At 44.3% G+C, this 17,221-nt stretch overlaps 2 protein-coding genes across 4 annotated transcripts; both read left to right on the top strand.

The window, feature by feature from the left end:
• Positions 1 to 2,579: 2,579 nt before the first annotated feature.
• GDF9 (growth differentiation factor 9) lies at positions 2,580 to 5,943 on the top strand. 2 transcript variants are annotated; one of them, XM_038740030.1, is made up of 3 exons: positions 2,604 to 2,663; positions 2,796 to 3,006; positions 4,794 to 5,943. In XM_038740030.1, exons 1-3 carry the CDS (start codon positions 2,607 to 2,609, stop codon positions 5,720 to 5,722), a joined length of 1,197 nt encoding a protein of 398 aa, XP_038595958.1. In that variant the 5' UTR covers positions 2,604 to 2,606; the 3' UTR covers positions 5,723 to 5,943. The 2 variants fall into 2 exon arrangements, with proteins under 2 accessions (XP_038595957.1, XP_038595958.1); XM_038740029.1 differs by having other exon boundaries at positions 2,580 to 3,006.
• Positions 5,944 to 10,635: 4,692 nt separating this feature from the next.
• LOC119919458 (cytochrome b-c1 complex subunit 8) lies at positions 10,636 to 17,221 on the top strand. Of its 2 annotated transcripts, none has more exons than XM_038739875.1 (3): positions 10,636 to 10,715; positions 15,549 to 15,717; positions 16,976 to 17,221. In XM_038739875.1, exons 2-3 carry the CDS (start codon positions 15,564 to 15,566, stop codon positions 17,068 to 17,070), a joined length of 249 nt encoding a protein of 82 aa, XP_038595803.1. In that variant the 5' UTR covers positions 10,636 to 10,715; positions 15,549 to 15,563; the 3' UTR covers positions 17,071 to 17,221. The 2 variants fall into 2 exon arrangements, with proteins under 2 accessions (XP_038595803.1, XP_038595804.1); XM_038739876.1 differs by lacking the exon at positions 10,636 to 10,715 and adding an exon at positions 14,130 to 14,148.

Raw genomic sequence — 17,221 nt, 5'->3', positions numbered from 1 at the left:
TATAGTAACACTGTCTGTTTAGTGGACCGCATTTCCTAGCCTACACGGCAGCTGTCCCTCTTCCCAGCCCAGCCCTCACCTCGTGCAGGGGGTATATGTTCCCCCTCCATCTCCACTTACCCCCCTCCCCTTTCTATTAGCTGGGGAAGGCCCAAATTCTGAGGAGCATTCAGGACCTGATGCTGGGTACTCCGAGTGGAAGCCCCTCAGAACTGAGAACAGACTGAAGGGTTAAGGAGTGGACAGTTTGAGGAACAGAAGTTCTTTGATCAAACTCCCTGAGCACTTACAGTGTGCAGAGCACTGGATGAGGCACCTGGGCAAGTACACTTTAACAAAGTTGACAGACCGTTCCCTGCCCACAACAAACTTACAGTCTAAAAGGGGAGACAGGCATTAATATAAATAATTTATTCAATCCTGTTTATTGAGCACATACTGTATTCAAAGCACTGTACGAAGCACTTGGGAGAGTACAATATATCAATAAACAGACACATTTCCTTCCCACAGTGAGCTTCAGCCTAGCTATAGATATGTACCTAAGTGCTTGTGGGCACCTATAAAAATTCTTCTATTCCCATTTCTCACCACTCTAAATAACTCAGAGTCACTCCCCCTGCTCAGCTCCTCCAAGAAGTCTTGGGGGAAGGAGAAAGGGGATGGAAGGGAGGGTGACCTTCTCTAAAGAGAGGGAGACACCTTTCAAAAGGTTTCTTTACACCTCAATTGACACTTATTCCTGCACCAAGATTGTGCAAACCGTTACCACTACTGCCAAAACTCCAGTGTATACCCTATTGGTTGGAGAACTCTCGCAGAGAGGGGACGGACAGTCAGATAGTAGCCCTCCCTCCCTTCCTCAGAAGCTGAGAAGAGGTGCCGGAAGCGGAAGGCTTGACTCATAGCACGAGGACGTAGGCCTGTTATCCTTAGAGAAACAGTCCAAACACTCCCAATAGAAGGCTCACCCTATGATCTTCACAAGAGGGCAGCCCTATAATAACAGCCGACACCTACCCCATACTTTCAATCGTATTTATTGAGCGGTTACTGGGTACAGAGCACTGTACAAGCGCTTGAACCCCATACTCCACTTGAATGACCTCTGCAGGGCTATGTCCTCTCCCTCTGCATTCATTTCCCTACCAAGGACTGACCTGCCTCCAAAACCAGAATTAAGAGAGTCCCTAAGCTCCCCTACCTCCATGAGGCAACACACCTCCTTACTCACAATACCACAGCAGCAGATCTCCTCCTAAAAATAGTTTCCCCCTCACCAACAAAGGGGGCTTTTCCCCCAACACTAGCATAAGGAGGGTGTGTGGGGGGTGGAGGTTAAATCCTGAAGTGCAGCAAGTGTTGTCTTGAATTTTCACTGGCAACACAGAAGTCAGCTTTCTGGTAAACAGGAGCAGCTGCTAGTTGTAGGTGGCAAAGGCCACTGAGAAAACATGGAAAGAGCACCCCATCAAACAATTGCATTTACTGAGCACTAACTGTGTGCAGAGGACTGTATTAAGCACTTGTTAGTGCAGCACAAGTTCCCCACTGCAACAGCTCAACTCGATGATCTTGAGTGCCACCATGCTAATTAGTGACAGACAGTTCCCACTTCAAATCCTCCTCACGTTAGCTGGCAAGTATGTGTTACATCACACAGTTGGGATGTAGATAGCTCCATTATTCCTCACTTCTAAAGAAGCAACTTGGAGAGTTTCCCAGGGGTGTTTGAAGAATGTCAGTTTTTCACTCACTGAGGGCCCCTTATCTCACCCTCCCAGGCTAAAATGACTTCTCAGTTTCTCTTCACCTTTCACTGGGCAGCAATTCTTCATTGCCATCTTAACATAGCAGACTTTGAGTACTACAGGCTCACTTGGGAGAGAGAAGGGAGCGAAAGACTGCAGTCGCTTCCGACAGCTAATTCTGCTGTGTTGTGCTCTCCCAAGTGCTTAATACAGTGCTCTGCACATAGCATGGTGTAGTGGTTAGGGCACAGACCCGGGAATCAGAAGGTCATGGGTTCTAATCCCAGCTCTGCCATTTGTCTGCTGTATGATTTTTGGCAAGTCACTTCACTTCTCTGTACCTCAGTCCTCATCTGCAAAATGGGGATTGAGATTGGGAGCCCCATGAGACAGGGACTGTGTCTGACTTGATTTGCTTATATCCGCCCCAGTGCTTAGTACAGTGCCTGGCACATAGTGAGTACTTAACAAAAACCATCATTATTATCATTACTGACTGGGGACAACTTTCCTCTTGATCCACAGACCTAGATTTGATTAGCTGGTATGGGGGTTTACCTGGGTGACTCAGTGATAAAAATCCACATTAATACCTTTGGTGGTTTGTCTTAAAAAAGGAGACAAATTAGGGAAACGGGTTCCTACTGCCTAATGTCTTCAATCAGCATGATTTCAATGACTACCAATCATAGTGACTGACCCCTTTGCCCAGCTGAGCACATTTGGGGGTCAATTACAGAATGGCCTTTTCACCCACCCACCTGGAATTGATTTAAGAGACCGGTCTGAGGCTTCCTTGATTTTGAAGGAATAGGCTGGTGTGGGATGATGTGGTCTCTTAATCTTTTCCAAGGCATGGTGGTTCCCTGTGTCTGTCTTCTTGGTTGCTATTATTTCTGGTTCTTGCCTCCTGTGAGTGTGGGTTCCCCAATGTCAAGGGGTGAAAACAGGACTTTGGGAAGAAGCCCTGAGGTTGAGTCTTTATCCTTTTTGCTCTCCTCAGTAGTTGGAAACAGACCAGACCTCTTACCACCCCTCCTCCAGGTTCTGTCTGATCGACACCACCAAAACCGCCAAAGGGGGATGAGATCGCTGCAGCCGGATTCCACAGCCCTGGGCTTCATGAAGAGACTCTACCGGATGTATGCTTCCAAAGAAGGCATCCCAAAGTCCAATAGGAGCCACCTCTACAATACGGTTCGGCTCTTTACTCCGGATGCTGAACCCAAGTGGGACACTGAGGACCAAAGAATGGGTGAGTAGAATGTGTTAGGAAGGGGATATGGTAGGGTGGAGTGGGAGGGGGGGAAAATGAAAGGTGTAATAGCTTTTCTGGCAGCAAAGGGAACCAGAGCCTGATTCTTTGCCTAAGGTACTGCTGGTTTTTTGGGGTGGGGGGTGGTTGGTACTCTTTCTAACTACTGGCAAAAAAAATCTGCTTATAAACTAGGCATGAGCCTTGGCCCTTCACAGGCAACCAAATGGGAAATGACTCTGTTTTCCTTCAAGATGTCATTTCCCGGTTGTATCCCTATTCTCTTCTCCTTCATGTTAGCCCTTTGGCAGCCTGTTCCTGCTGGGCACCTTTTTACTTAGAAAACCTCTATTTTCTGCTCCTCTGTTCTGTTAAGTTGGCCCAGCTTGGAGAAAATTCTAGTTGGGCTCTGCCTCAGGGTTCCTAGCTTCTACATCACTGTCTACAACTAGATGTCCACACCATTATGTGGACTGCCCAGAGGGGCAGCAAGCTCTGAACTTACAACTTCTAAAATACCCTTTTTCTCTAAATGGTGACTTTGGTCTGTAAGCTTCTTGAGGGTAGGGAATGTGTCTACCAATCCTGTAAAACTGTCCTCTCCCAAGTGCTTAGTACACAGTAAGTGCACAAAAATGATTGACTTGTACTGTAAAATCAAGCTTCGGGTCTGCTCCATTTTTAAGGTGTCAGCACTCTTCAGTAGCAAGGAGAGGGTGTGGAGATCTTTTAAAACCTACCAAACATCCCTGGACTCTAGCCTCCTTAAAACCGTCCCAACTGAGGAGCTCTGACTTCACTTCAGCCAGTATATGGCTGTAAAGTAGGTGAGGGAGTAAAATCAGGACTCTTTTAAGCTATTTATTTCTCTGGGTATCTTCTTTAAACAATGGCATTTTGGGGTCTAAAATCAGTTCAAAGTTCCTGGCTTGTTAAAACAACTTAAACAGGATAATTTTTTTGGTAGGTTCTTCTGGAGTTAGGATCCCTTATTGCAAGTCAGGCTAGTCTCTGTCTTGCCTCTCTTCCTACTTTGTCCTATTGGCCCCACCCTCTGGTTTTTTGATAAATTATAATGAGTGCATTTATTAAGCACTTACTATGTGCAAAGCAATGTTCTAAGTGTGACTTCACCAGTTGTCAGCTGTGTGACTTTGGGCGAGCCGGGATTTGAACCTATGACCACTGACTCCAAAGCCCATGCTCTTTCCACTGAGCCATGCTGCTTCTGTAATGAGTCTGTACGCTATGTTGTGCTGGCGTAGTACACTATTCTAGGACTGACAACACTCCCCCACTTCTTAGACTCACGGCCAGAGGCATCAAAGACTTACTTGGTGATAGCAAATCTTGGGAATTGTTGCACTGACCGTTTAAATTACTTCAACTCCTTACACCTTCACCAGACAGAGCCACCCTGTAAGGACCTATATTCCCTTTGAGAGGAAGAGAATGGATGAATGTAGAAACTTCAGGGAATGTCTACCAACTCTAATGCTTAGTAGAGTGTTCTGCACACAGTAAGCACTCAAATATGACATGTATTCATGACAGCCTCATACCCTATTACTGCAGGATTCACTCACCTACATACCCGCTTTTTCCATGTGTAAATTATTTTAGTGTCTGCTTCCCTTCTAGATTTTGAACTCAAGAGCAGGGATTGTGTCTACTAACTCTGGTACTCTCGTGTGCCTAGTATAGGCACTCTAACAGATTGATCAGTAGTAATTTCCTAAATTGTTTCATCTGGCTTGGGTCACAGCATTATTTTTGGTCTTCCCTAGGACTTCCTGGTTCAGCAGATCTAACATTCAACCTGGATCGTGTTACAGTCGAGGAACACTTACTCAAGTCTGTCTTGCTCTACTCTTTCAACAATTCCATTCCTTTTTCCTCTGCCATCGTGTGCCCGTGCCAGCTAGTTGTAAAGGAGCTGGAATCTTCTAGCCCAGAGTGTTCTAGGGCTCCTTGCTCACTGAATTTCAACCTCGATCTGAAACTTAGAAAAAAGAGAAGGTGGGTTGAAATCGATGTGACCGCTCTACTTGGGCCTCTGATCGCCACGAACAAGAGGAGCGTTAAAATGGCTGTGAACTTCACTTGCCTGCAAGATCGAGACCGTCACAGCTCTGTGCCAAATGAGCCCCTAAACAAGGCCCTGCTGAGAAGCCCCTCGCTTCTGCTGTATCTCAATGACACAAGCAACCAGGCTTACCACAACTGGTATTCCCTTAGATCCGGGGAAGAGCCCCCCATCCCTTGGTCTGGCCAGAGGAGAGGGTTTTCCACTTTTCCAGGGGAGAGAGTGGCTCCCCGGAGAGGTCGGGAAGCACAGAGGCCCAAGAATCCAGCCTCCTACAACCTGAGCGAGTATCTCAAGCAGTTCCTCTTCCCCGAGAACGAGTGTGAGCTCCACGACTTTCGGCTGAGCTTCAGCCAGCTGCACTGGGACAACTGGATCATTGCCCCCCAGCGCTACAACCCTCGCTACTGCCAGGGCGACTGCCCCAGGGCCGTCGGGCACCGCTACGGCTCTCCCGTGCACGCCATGGTGCAGAACATCATCTACGAGAAACTGGACTCCTCGATCCCAAGGCCTTCCTGCGTGCCCGCCCAGTACAGCCCCTTGAGTGTTTTGACTATAGAGCCTGATGACTCAATAGCTTATAAAGAGTATGAGGACATGATAGCAACTAAATGCACCTGTCGCTAGGACTTCCTCTCCTGGGGATAAACAATCAGCTCCTCTGGGAGGAGTGGACTAGCTGTTCTTCTGAGGAAGCTTCGGTTTTGGAGAGCCCTCATTTGAAGCAAAATGTCACTCTGTATAAAATGCCTATTATATAGACATCTCATACCCTGTAGTAGGTATGGGGAAGGTAATTGCATTCATTTTTTGAAGTATCTTCCCCTTTTTTTTGGTTTTTCAGTTGTAATGCAAATATTTTTTTTTAAGGGGAAGTATTGCCACTTTTGTTAAATGGTCCATGAAATTATAAGCTCATCCATAACATGCTATATGTGAAGAAGAAAAGAATAAATACCTATTAGAGCTTGAGACTTTTCTGTCAAGCGGTTTTCATTTGAGAATTAAAAACAGTTGGCACTTCTATGTTTGTACCTTGGACTAAAGGAAGAAATTGGTGAATATTCTGAACTCTTAAAAAATTTCCTCCAAATCCTAGGTTAGGGGCAAATATGTTTTTCCCCACTTACCCCTGTGGGCGCCCCCCTCCCACCCCCCACCCCGACACACACAAAAAACCCAAAAACCTTTCTCTCCTCCTGCAGTGAATTGGTTCAGGTTGCTAAACTGTTCAGGATCCCTGCATTCTACCCAGCATGTATTTCTTTATATAAAGTTACTTGCTCATATTTTTTAAAAAAAATTCCCAGGGAATTACCTTTCAAGGAAGCCATTTCTCTTTTAGGATACTAAATCAAAAGATACTGGAAGAACACACTGATCCATTAAAATACAGTATGTACAAGCACTTAAAGTGATTTAGATACTATTTGGCAAACACAAATCCTATTCTTTCCTATTCATTAGCTTTCACAAGTCAAGTATGAAACTGACCCATTTCTTAAAAATCTATTTAAAGTACAGGCTTTAAAGGACACTTCCTCCTTTTCAGCTTTTTAAACACTCTTTTGTGCAAGATTCTTTTTTCCCCTTAAATTGTGGGGATGACTCGGCTCACATGCTCTTTAAGTGATCATGATCTCTCTGAAGTTAGTTCCATCAACAGTAGTCATTCCCCTTACACTATAAGCCAACATGGCATTAAAATTGTTTCCCTCTTACTCCTGGAACATTTAAAGTATGGGCAGCAAAATACAAATTTCCCCAAATCAAACCTGTTAGCTGGGGTGATCCATTTAAAAAGATGAACTCCTAAATTTGAATCTAAATATTCTGTTTGCTTTCTGATCATTTCATGATCACATTCAACTTTCAGATTCCAGCCAGGGTGAAAAGGATGATTTTTTTTTTTTTAAATGTGTGAGTGGAAGAACCTACAGCAAGTGAGGCTTTCATGTTCCTGACCTCAATCCCCATTTTACAGATGAGGTAACAGACACAGAGAAGGAAAGGACTTACTCAAGGTCACCCAGCAGAAAAGTAGCAGAGCTGGGATTAGAACCTATGACCTTCTGATGCCAGGCCCATGCTCATTCCACTGCACCATGCTGTTTCTCATACAACCAGGCCCTGTACTAAGTGCTGGCATAGATACAAGTGAATCAGGTTGGACACTGTTCCTGTCTCACATAGGCCTCATAATCTTAATCCCCATTTTACAGATGAGGTAATTGAGGCCCTGAGAAGTGACTTGTCCCAGGTTACACTGCAGACAAGTGGCAGAGCCAGAAGTAGACACTTGTCCAATAATAATGGCATCTAAGCATTTTCTGTCAGGCACTGTACTAAGCCTTGGGGTAGATATAAGATAATGGGTTGGACAAGCCTCTATAATTGGTTGCAAAACAACAAGAGCTCAGACTAGTTAGTGGTTTATTTTGTGGGGTGGAAACTGAGGAGGATGAGTTGATTGAACAAATGCGAAGGCCAGAGGGCTGTGGGGAGTCGAAGATGACCTCGCCACATTTTCAGGGTTTGGGCACAGCGAGAATGGCTGTGTTTTGGACAGAGAAGAGGCATCTGGGATGAGGAAGATTCCTCTGAGCAGCATGATCTTCTCCTCTCTCCTCACATCAGACAGGTAATTGTTCTCCCCCACTTCAAAGCCTTATCAAAGGCACATCTCCTCCAAGAAGCCTGCTCTAAGCCCTCCTCTCCTCTCCTCTCCTCCCACTCCATTTTGCATTTCCCTGACCTGCTCCCTTCATTCATCCTCCTTCCCAACCCCACAGTGGATAAATCACGGGCCTGGGAGTCAAAACGTCATGGGTTCTAATCCCAGGTCCGCCACTTGTCTGTTGTGTGACCTTGGGGAAGTCATTTCACTTCTCTGGGCCTCAATGACCTCATCTGTATAAATGGGGCTTGAGGCTGTGAGCCCCATGTGGGACAGGAACTTTGTCCAACCCGATTTGCTTGCATCCACCCCAGTGCTTAGTACAGCCCTTGACATATAGTAAGCGCTTAACAAATACCACAATTATTATTATTTATGCATATTAATATCTGCCTCTCCCTCTAAATGGTGAGCTCGTTGTGGGCAGGGAAGGTGTGACCTTGGGCAAGTCACTTCACTTCTCTGGGCTTCAGTTATCTGTAAAATGGGGATTCAGACTGAGCCCCACGTGGGACAGGGACTGTGCCCAACTCAATCTGTTTGTGTCCACCCCAGTGCTTAGTGCAGTGCCTGGCACATAGTTAAGCGCTTAACAAATACCATCACTATTATCATTATTATGTCATTGGTAGAGTACAATACAATCAATCAATACAACCACTTAGTACTGTGCTTTGCACAGATGAAGCGCTCAGGCAATATGAATGAATGAGAAGCAGCTTACTGGAAAGAACAGGGGCTTGGGAGTCAGAGGTCATGGGTTCCAATCCCACCGCTGCCACTCATCAGCTGTGTGACTTTGGGTAGGTCACTTAACTTCTCTGTGCCTCAGTTCCCTCATCAGTAAAATGGGAATGAAGACTGTGAGCCCCATGTGGGACAGCCCGATTACCTTGTTATCTACCCCAGAGCTTAGAACAGTGCTTGGCACATAGTAAGCACTTAACAAATACCATAATTTTTCTTATTATTAAATACCATCATTATTATTCTCTCTGCCTCAGCTAACTGTAAAAAATGGGGATTAAGACTGTGAGCCCCATGTGGGACAACCTGATTACCTTGGATCTACCCCAGTGCTTGGCACACAGTAAGCGCTTAACAAATACCATCATCATTATTATTATTACTAATAAGTACCATCATAATTATTCTCTCCACTTCAGTTAACTGTAAAAAATGGGGGTGAAGACTGTGAGCCCCACGTGGGACAACCTGATTACCTTGTCCAGCGCTTAGAACAGTGCTTGGCACATAGTAAGTGCTTAACAAATACTGTTATTAGCACCTGTATATATGTATATATGTCTGTACATATTTATTACTCTATTTATTTTACTTGTACATATCTATTCTATTTATTTTATTATGTTAGTATGTTTGGTTTTGTTTTCTGTCTCCCCCTTTTAGACTGTGAGCCCACTGTTGGGTAGGGACTGTCTCTATATGTTGCCAACTTGTACTTCCCAAGCGCTTAGTACAGTGCTCTGCACACAGTAAACGCTCAATAAATATGATTGATTGATTAACAAAAACCATCATCCTTATTATTATTACTAATAAGTACCATCATAATTATTCTCTCCGCTTGTTAACTGTAAAAATGGGGGTGAAGACTGTGAGCCCCACGTGGGACAACCCGATTACCTTGTCCAGTGCTTAGAACAGTGCTTGGTACATAGTAAGTGCTTAACAAATACTGTTATTAGCACCTGTATATATGTATATATGTCTGTACATATTTATTACTCTATTTATTTATTTTACTTGTACATATCTATTCTATTTATTTTATTTTGTTAGTACGTTTGGTTTTGTTCTCCGTCTCCCTCCTTTAGACTGTGAGCCCACTGTTGGGTAGGCACTGTCTCTATATGTTGCCAACTTGTACTTCCCAAGCGCTTAGTACGGTGCTCTGCACACAGTAAGCGCTCAATAAATATGATTGATTGATTGATTGTTGGGTAGGGACTGTCTCTATATGTTGCCAACTTGTACTTCCCAAGCGCTTAGAACAGTGCTCTGCACAGAGTAAGAACTCAATAAATACGATTGATTGATTGATTGTTGGGTAGGGACTGTCTCTATATGTTGCCAACTTGTACTTCCCAAGCGCTTAGTACGGTGCTCTGCATACAGTAAGCGCTCAATAAACACGATTGATTGTTGGGTAGGGACTGTCTCTACATGTTGCCAACTTGTACTTCCCAAGCGCTTAGTACAGTGCTCTGCACAGCAAGCGCTCAATTAATACGATTGATTGATTGTTGGGTAGGGGCTGTCTCTATATGTTGCCAACTTGTACTTCCCAAGTGCTTAGTACAGTGCTCTGCACACAGTAAGCGCTCAATAAATACGATTGATTGCCAACTTGTACTTCCCAAGCGCTTAGTACAGTGCTCTGCATACAGTAAGCGCTCAATAAATACGATTGATTGTTGGGTAGGGACTGTCTCTACATGTTGCCAACTTGTACTTCCCAAGCGCTTAGTACGGTGCTCTGCACACAGTAAACGTTCAATAAATACGATTGAATGATTGCCAACTTGTACTTCCCAAGCGCTTAGTACAGTGCTCTGCACACAGTAAGCGCTCAATAAATACAATTGATTGATTGATTATTAATAAATGCCACCATTATTAATCTCCCTGCCTCAGTTAACTGTAAAAATGGGGATTAAGTCGGTGAAGGCCACGTGGCACCCGCTGATGACCTTGTAGCTCCGCCCCGGTCGGGCGCACTTCTCCTCAGAGGGGGGGGGACATGTCCTCTCACCCCCCCACCTTTCTTCCCCCCGCGACAGAAGCAGAATGGTCTCTTCCCGGCAGCCTCGGCGCGCGGATGCCGCGCCGTGACGTCAACGTCGCGGTTACCCGGATGTGAAAGGCAGGGCTCGAGGGCGACGAGCCGGCCCAGGTGGAGGGCGCCGTGACCTCTGGCCCGTGAGTGGCATTTGGGTCTATGTCTGCCTACCTAGATTTCTGTTCATTTATACGTGATTACTGCCTGTTTACCTGTTTCGATCTGTACATACATCTAGAATTCTATTAGTGCCCGTTTACTTGTTTCGATGTATATATGCATCTAGAATTCTATTTATTTAGATTAGTGCCTGTTTACTTGTTTCGATGTATATATTCATATAGAATTCTATTTATTTAGATTAGTGCCTGCTTACTTGTTTCGATGTATATAGTCATATAGAATTCTATTTATTTAGATTAGTGCCTGCTTGTTTCGATGTAATAATAATAATAATGATAATAATAATGACATTTATTAAGCGCTTACTATGTGCAAGGATATATGCATCTAGAATTCTATTTATTTAGATTAGTGCCTGCTTGTTTCGATGTAATAATAATAATAATAATGATAATAATGACATTTATTAAGCGCTTACGCTTACTATGTGCAAGGAGGTTACAAGCTGATCAGGGTGTCCCACGGGGGGCTCACGGTCTTAATCCCCATTTTACAGGTGAGGGAACTGAGGCCCAGAGAAGTGAAGTGACCTGCCCAGAGTCACACAGCTGACAGATAGCCGAGCCGGGATTTGAACCCATGACTTCCGACTCCAAAGCCCGTGCTCTTTCCACTGAGCCACGCTGCTTCTCTATGTATAGATGTATATATACATCTATAATAATAATAATAATGGCATTTATTAAGCGCTTACTATGTGCAAAGCACTGTTCTAAGCGCTGGGGAGTTTACAAGGAGATCAGGTTGTCCCACGGGGGGGGCTCACAGTCTTAATCCCCATTTTACAGATGAGGGAACTGAGGCCCAGAGAAGTGAAGTGACTTGCCCAAAGTCACACAGCTGACAAGTGGCGGAGCCGGGATTTGAACCCATGACCTCTGACTCCAAAGCCCGGGCTCTTTCCACTGAGCCACGCTGCTTCCCCATCCCACTGTTGGGTAGGGACTGTCTCTATATGTTGCCAATTTGTACTTCCTAAGCGCTTAGTACAGTGCTCTGCACATAGTAAGCGCTCAATAAATACGATTGATGATGATGATGATCTATATACATGTATGTATATATACATCTAGAATTCTCTATGTATAGATGTATATATACATCTATATACATGTATATATATGTATGCGTATATACATATATATGTATATGTGTATACATGTGTACATATATATAGTATATGTACATGTACATGCATGTATATGCATCTATACATATATATATACACACATCTATATACAGCTAGAATTCTATTTAGATTAGTGCCTGTTTACTTGTTTCGAAGTATGTATACATTTAGAATTCTATTTGGATTAGTGTCTGTTTACATGTTTCGAAGTATATATACATCTAGAATTCTATTTATTTAGATTAGTGCCCGTTTACTTGTTTCGATGTACAGATACATCTAGAATTCTATTTATTTAGATTAGTGCCCGTTTACTTGTTTCGATGTATATGTACATCTAGAATTCTATTTATTTAGATTAGTGTCTGATTACTTGTTTTGATGTATTTATACATCTAGAATTCTATTAGTGCCTGTTTACTTGTTTTGATATATATATATCTAGAATTCTATTTATATTAGTGCCTGTTTACTTGTTTTGATGTATATATATATGTCTAGAATTCTATTTATGTATATTAGTGCCTGTTTACTTGTTTTGATGTGTATATACATCTATAATTCTATTCTATAATTCAATAATTGAATTCTAGAATTCAGTAATTCTGTTGAGCAGCAGCGTGGCCCAGTGGAAAGAGCCCGGGCTTTGGAGTCAGAGGTCATGGGTTCAAATCCCGGCTCTGCCAATTGTCAGCTGTGTGACTTTGGGCAAGTCACTTAACTTCTCTGCGCCTGTTACCTCATCTGTAAAATGGGGATTAAAACTCTGAGCCCCCCGTGGGACAACGTGGTCACCCTGTATCCTCCCCAGCGCTTAGAACCGTGCTTTGCACGTAGTAAGCGCTTAACAAATGCCATCATTATTATTATTCATTTATCGTAGTGCCTGTTCACTTCTTTTGATGTGTATATACATCTAGAATTCTATTTATTTATATTAGTGCCTGTTTACTTGTTTTGATGTGTGTATATACATCTAGAATTCTATTTATTAGTGACTGTTTACTTGCTTTGATGTGTATGTACATCTAGAATTCCATTCATTTATATTAGTGCCTGTTTAATAATGGCATTTATTAAGCGCTTACTATATGCAAAGCACTGTTCTAAGCACTAGTGAGGTTAGTAGGTGATGAGGTTGGCCAACGGGGGGCTCACAGTCTTAACCCCCGTTTTACAGGTGAGGTAACTGAGGCACAGAGAAGTCAAGTGACTTGTCCAGAGTCACACAGTTGACAATTGGTGGAGCGGGATTTGATCCCATGACCTCTGACTCCAAAGCCCGTGTTCTTTCCACTGACCCACGCTGCCGGTTTACTTGTTTTGATGTGTATATACTTCTAGAATTCTATGTATTAGTGCCTTCTTACTTGTTTTGGAGTATATATAAATATATAATTCTATTTATATTAGTGCCTGTTGACTTGCTTTGATGTGTATATATATATCTGTAATTCTGTTTATATTGATGCTACCAATGCCTGTTGACTTGTTTTGATTTCTGTCTCCCCCCCCTTCTAGAGTGTGACCCCGCTGTGGGCAGGGATTGTCTCTCTCTATTGCTGAGTTGTATGTTCCTAGCGTTTAGTACAGTGCTGTGCATGCAGTAAGTGCTCAATAAACACAATTGAGTGAATGATGGGCGCTTGTGGCAGTCCCGGGCCTGTCATCCGGGGGCGTGGGAGCAGGGAATGTTGTGGGCAGGGCTGTCATAGTAATAATAGTAATAATAATAGTATTTGTTAAGCAGCGGGGCTCAGTGGAAAGAGCCCGGGCTTTGGAGTCAGAGGTCATGGGTTCAAACCCCGGCTCCGCCAATTGTCAGCTCTGTGACTTTGGGCAAGTCACTTCACTTCTCTGGGACTCAGTTCCCTCATCTGTAAAATGGGGATTAAGACTGTGAGCCTCCCAAGGGACAACCTGATCACCTGGTAACCTCCCCAGTGCTTAGAACAGTGCTTTGCACATAGTAAGCGCTTAATAAATGCCATTATTATTATAATTATGATGCACTTACTATGTGCCGAGCACTGTTCTGAGTGCTGGGGTAGATACAGGGTAATCAGGTTGTCCCACGTGGGGCTCACAGTTTTAATCCCTGTTTTACAGATGAGGTCACAGAGGCCCAGAGAAGTTAAGCGGCTTGCCCAAGGTCACACAGCAGACAAGTGGCGGAGTCGGAATTAGAACCCACGTCCTCTGTCTCCCAAGCCTGGGCTCTTGCCAGTAGTTCACACTGCTTCCCCACAGCAGCTTGGCAGGTCACTCCATTTGTTTCATTCATTCAGTCGGATTTATTAAGGGCTTACTGTGTGCAGAGCCCTGTATTAAGTGCAGGGGCTTAGAACAGTGCTTGGCACATAGTAAGTGCTTAAAAATACTATCATTATTATTATTACAATACAACAATAAACAGTGCCAATCCCTGCCCATAACGAGTTCACAGGCAGCAGCGGCCCTCAAAACTGGCAGCAGGATTGAGGCACGGGAACCCTGCACCAGTAATAATAGTTGCATTTGTTAGGCGTTTATTACAAGCTAAGAGAATGAGTAATAATAATCGTCCTTATCCAGCGCTTAGAACAGTGCTTAACACTTAGTAAGCGCTTAAGAAATACCAGCATCATCATCATCGTTATTATTACTGGTTTTTGTTATTATTACTTTCCCCCTCCCTAGCCTGTGAGTTCACTGTGGGCAGGAATCGTCACTCTTTATTGCTGTACTGTACTTTCCCCAAACGCTTAGTACAGTGCCCTGCACACAGTAAGCGCTCAGTAAATATGATTGAATGATTTACTTCTTAAGCGCTTACTATGTGCCGAGCACAGTTCTAAGTGCTGGAGTGGGCGCAAGTTAGGTTGGACTCTTGCTCTTAATCCCCATTTTACAGATGAGGCAGCTGAGGCCCAGGGAAGTGAAGTGACTTGCCCAAGGTCACACAGCAGACATGAGCCGGAGCTGGGATCAGAAGCCAGGTCCTTCCGACTCCCAGGCCCGTGTGCTCTATCCCCGTAGCCGCACTGCTTCTCAGCGTGGGATTGATAGAATATAATTGAATCAGACCCCAGGACCTCTCCCTCAGGGGGCCCACAGTCCAAGATGGAAGGAGAAGGAGTATTTAATTCCGATTTTACCGGTGGGGGAGGTGAGGTACGGAGCGGTTTCCCCCAAGGCCATAACGGTGATGGTTTAGAAACCCAGGTTTCCTGACCCTTAGTTCTGAGCTCTTTCTGCTAGGCCACACTGCGGACCTGGGCCGAGTGGAATTTCTCATCAGATGCTCTTGCCTCTCTGTGCTTAGAGTGCACAGTCTCCCGTAGGAGTGTTTTACCAGTCGAATTGGAGTTTTTATCTTGTGTTTGTCTGGGTCTTGGAGAACACTAAACATTTCCATTCTGCCAAGGTTCCCGGGCATCTCACAGCTTTTAGCCGCTGCCGACTTCAGCCGGGCTGACACTTTCATTGTCACTCGAGAATTGAGTTTATAGTCTGGATGGGGCTCTCCTATAAATATTTATCTTTGTGTGGTGAGGTCGGCTGTGTAATTTGAGAGCCACTTGCTGCCATCTTTTGAATTGTGATGAATTTCTAAGAAAAGAGTAAGCGCTCAATAAATACAATTGACTGATTGACTAATATCAAATTCTTCTGCTTTCAGGGAAAGTCAGTGAAGATGGGTCGTGAATTTGGAAACTTAATAAAAGTGAGGCATATCATTTCCTATAGCCTGTCGCCATTTGAGCAGAGGGCATTCCCCAACTACTTCATCAAAGGCATTCCGAATGTCTTACGGCGAACGCGAGAGTGCATCCTGAAGGTAGCCCCTCGTAAGTACCTTCTTGACTCGGGTGGTGTTTTGTTTTTTAAAATACCTCTAGGTTGAGACTGTCATGGTGTAAGTTCTAGCACAGGGCCCAGCTAAGAAAATGCCACCACCATCATCTCTGGAGGTGTCTGTCATGTGTCAGAGAAGCAGTGTGGCTTAGCGGAGGGAGCCTGGGCTTGGGAGTCAGAGGTCATGAGTTCTAATCCCAGCTCCACCACTTACCAGCTGTGTGACTTTGGGCAAGTCACTTAACTTCTCTGTGCCTCAGTTACCTCATCTGTAAAATGGGGATAAAGACTGTGAGTCCCATGTGGAACAACCTGATTACCTTGTGTGTACCCCAGCGCTTTAGAACAGTGCTTGGCATGTAGTAAGCACTTAACAGGTATCATCATCATGTGTCTTGCTGGTTTCCAGAGCAAGGATTTCCATCTATTGCAGCATATTGACAACAGGAAGACTCTAGAGCCACAAATGCTTGCTGGGAATATCATCATCATTGTCATCAGTGGTTTTTATTAAGTGCTTACTTTGTACAGAGAGCACTGTACGAAACGCTTGGGAGAGAAAAATACAACAGAGTTGGTAGAGACGTTCCCTGTCCACAACAAGCTTACAATCTAGAGGATGAGCTAGGGGCAGGCAGGGGGACTCATTCTAGAGTCTTGATAGTAAGAAAACTTTTCTTAGTAAACAGCCTGGGGCACGGGGGTGCAGATGTGTAGGGTAAGACTGGGTAGACCAATAGACGGTTTGAAGCTGGCCAGATGGAGAACTGAGTCTAAACAGCGCTGAATTTCTAAGAGCCTTTCAGCCAGCCTGGTCCCTGCCTAATAATAATAATAATTCTGGTATTTGGTAAGCGCTTACTATGTGCCAGACTCTGTACTAAATGCTTTGGTGGATACAAGCAAATCGGGTTGGACACAGTCCCTGTCCCACCTGGGACAAATGTCCAAATTTGGAAGCACGGGGGGGCATCTCCGAAGGCGTACAGTAAAGTCATATTAAACCTAACCCTGGTTGGTCTCTGAGGTAGTGGAGACCCTTTGCTTATTTCAGCCATATCCTGGGACTTTCACTGCCCCAACTTCAGCAAATCATTTCTTTTGTGTTTTTTCTTTAAAGTTAAGAGTAAGGAGGGAAAAGTGTCTTCTGGGATACCCTGGAGGTGCAGCTAGGCAGTGTGGGAAAATAACTTTAGGCATTTGTGGAATTGGCCATCTCAGCACGCTTTCTCCTGGATTGTGTCTTTAAAGCATTTGTAGCCTTTTATATGCTGTACACCTGGGGCAATGAAGAATTTGAAAAGTCCAAGAGGAAGGACCCCGCCAAGTTTGAAAATGACAAGTGATCAGCCCGGCAAAGTACCGGAAAATGCTGCCGGAGGAGGAGGAGGACGCTGGCGCTGTCAGTGATCTCCAGCCACTTGACTTCTGTTAGTCGGAGAAGAGTCGGTGTTATGCTAGCTCTAAGATTCAATAAACTTCACAGTTCATGAACGA

Source organism: Tachyglossus aculeatus, chromosome X1 (genome assembly GCF_015852505.1).
Source record: "Tachyglossus aculeatus isolate mTacAcu1 chromosome X1, mTacAcu1.pri, whole genome shotgun sequence".
In the NCBI taxonomy this organism is placed as follows: domain Eukaryota; kingdom Metazoa; phylum Chordata; class Mammalia; order Monotremata; family Tachyglossidae; genus Tachyglossus; species Tachyglossus aculeatus.
This window is presented reverse-complemented; position numbering and strand designations above follow the sequence as displayed.

What these genes read in the sequence shown, in the direction of transcription:
- GDF9 (XM_038740029.1), top strand. Translation starts at nt 2,580, where the DNA reads ATGTGGTCTCTTAATCTTTTCCAAGGCATGGTGGTTCCCTGTGTCTGT. An exon ending in CACTGAGGACCAAAGAATGG is followed by an intron (nt 3,007 to 4,793) that starts GTGAGTAGAATG and finishes GGTCTTCCCTAG; the next exon opens with GACTTCCTGGTTCAGCAGAT.
- LOC119919458 (XM_038739875.1), top strand. Translation starts at nt 15,564, where the DNA reads ATGGGTCGTGAATTTGGAAACTTAATAAAAGTGAGGCATATCATTTCC. An exon ending in CATCCTGAAGGTAGCCCCTC is followed by an intron (nt 15,718 to 16,975) that starts GTAAGTACCTTC and finishes GTGTCTTTAAAG; the next exon opens with CATTTGTAGCCTTTTATATG.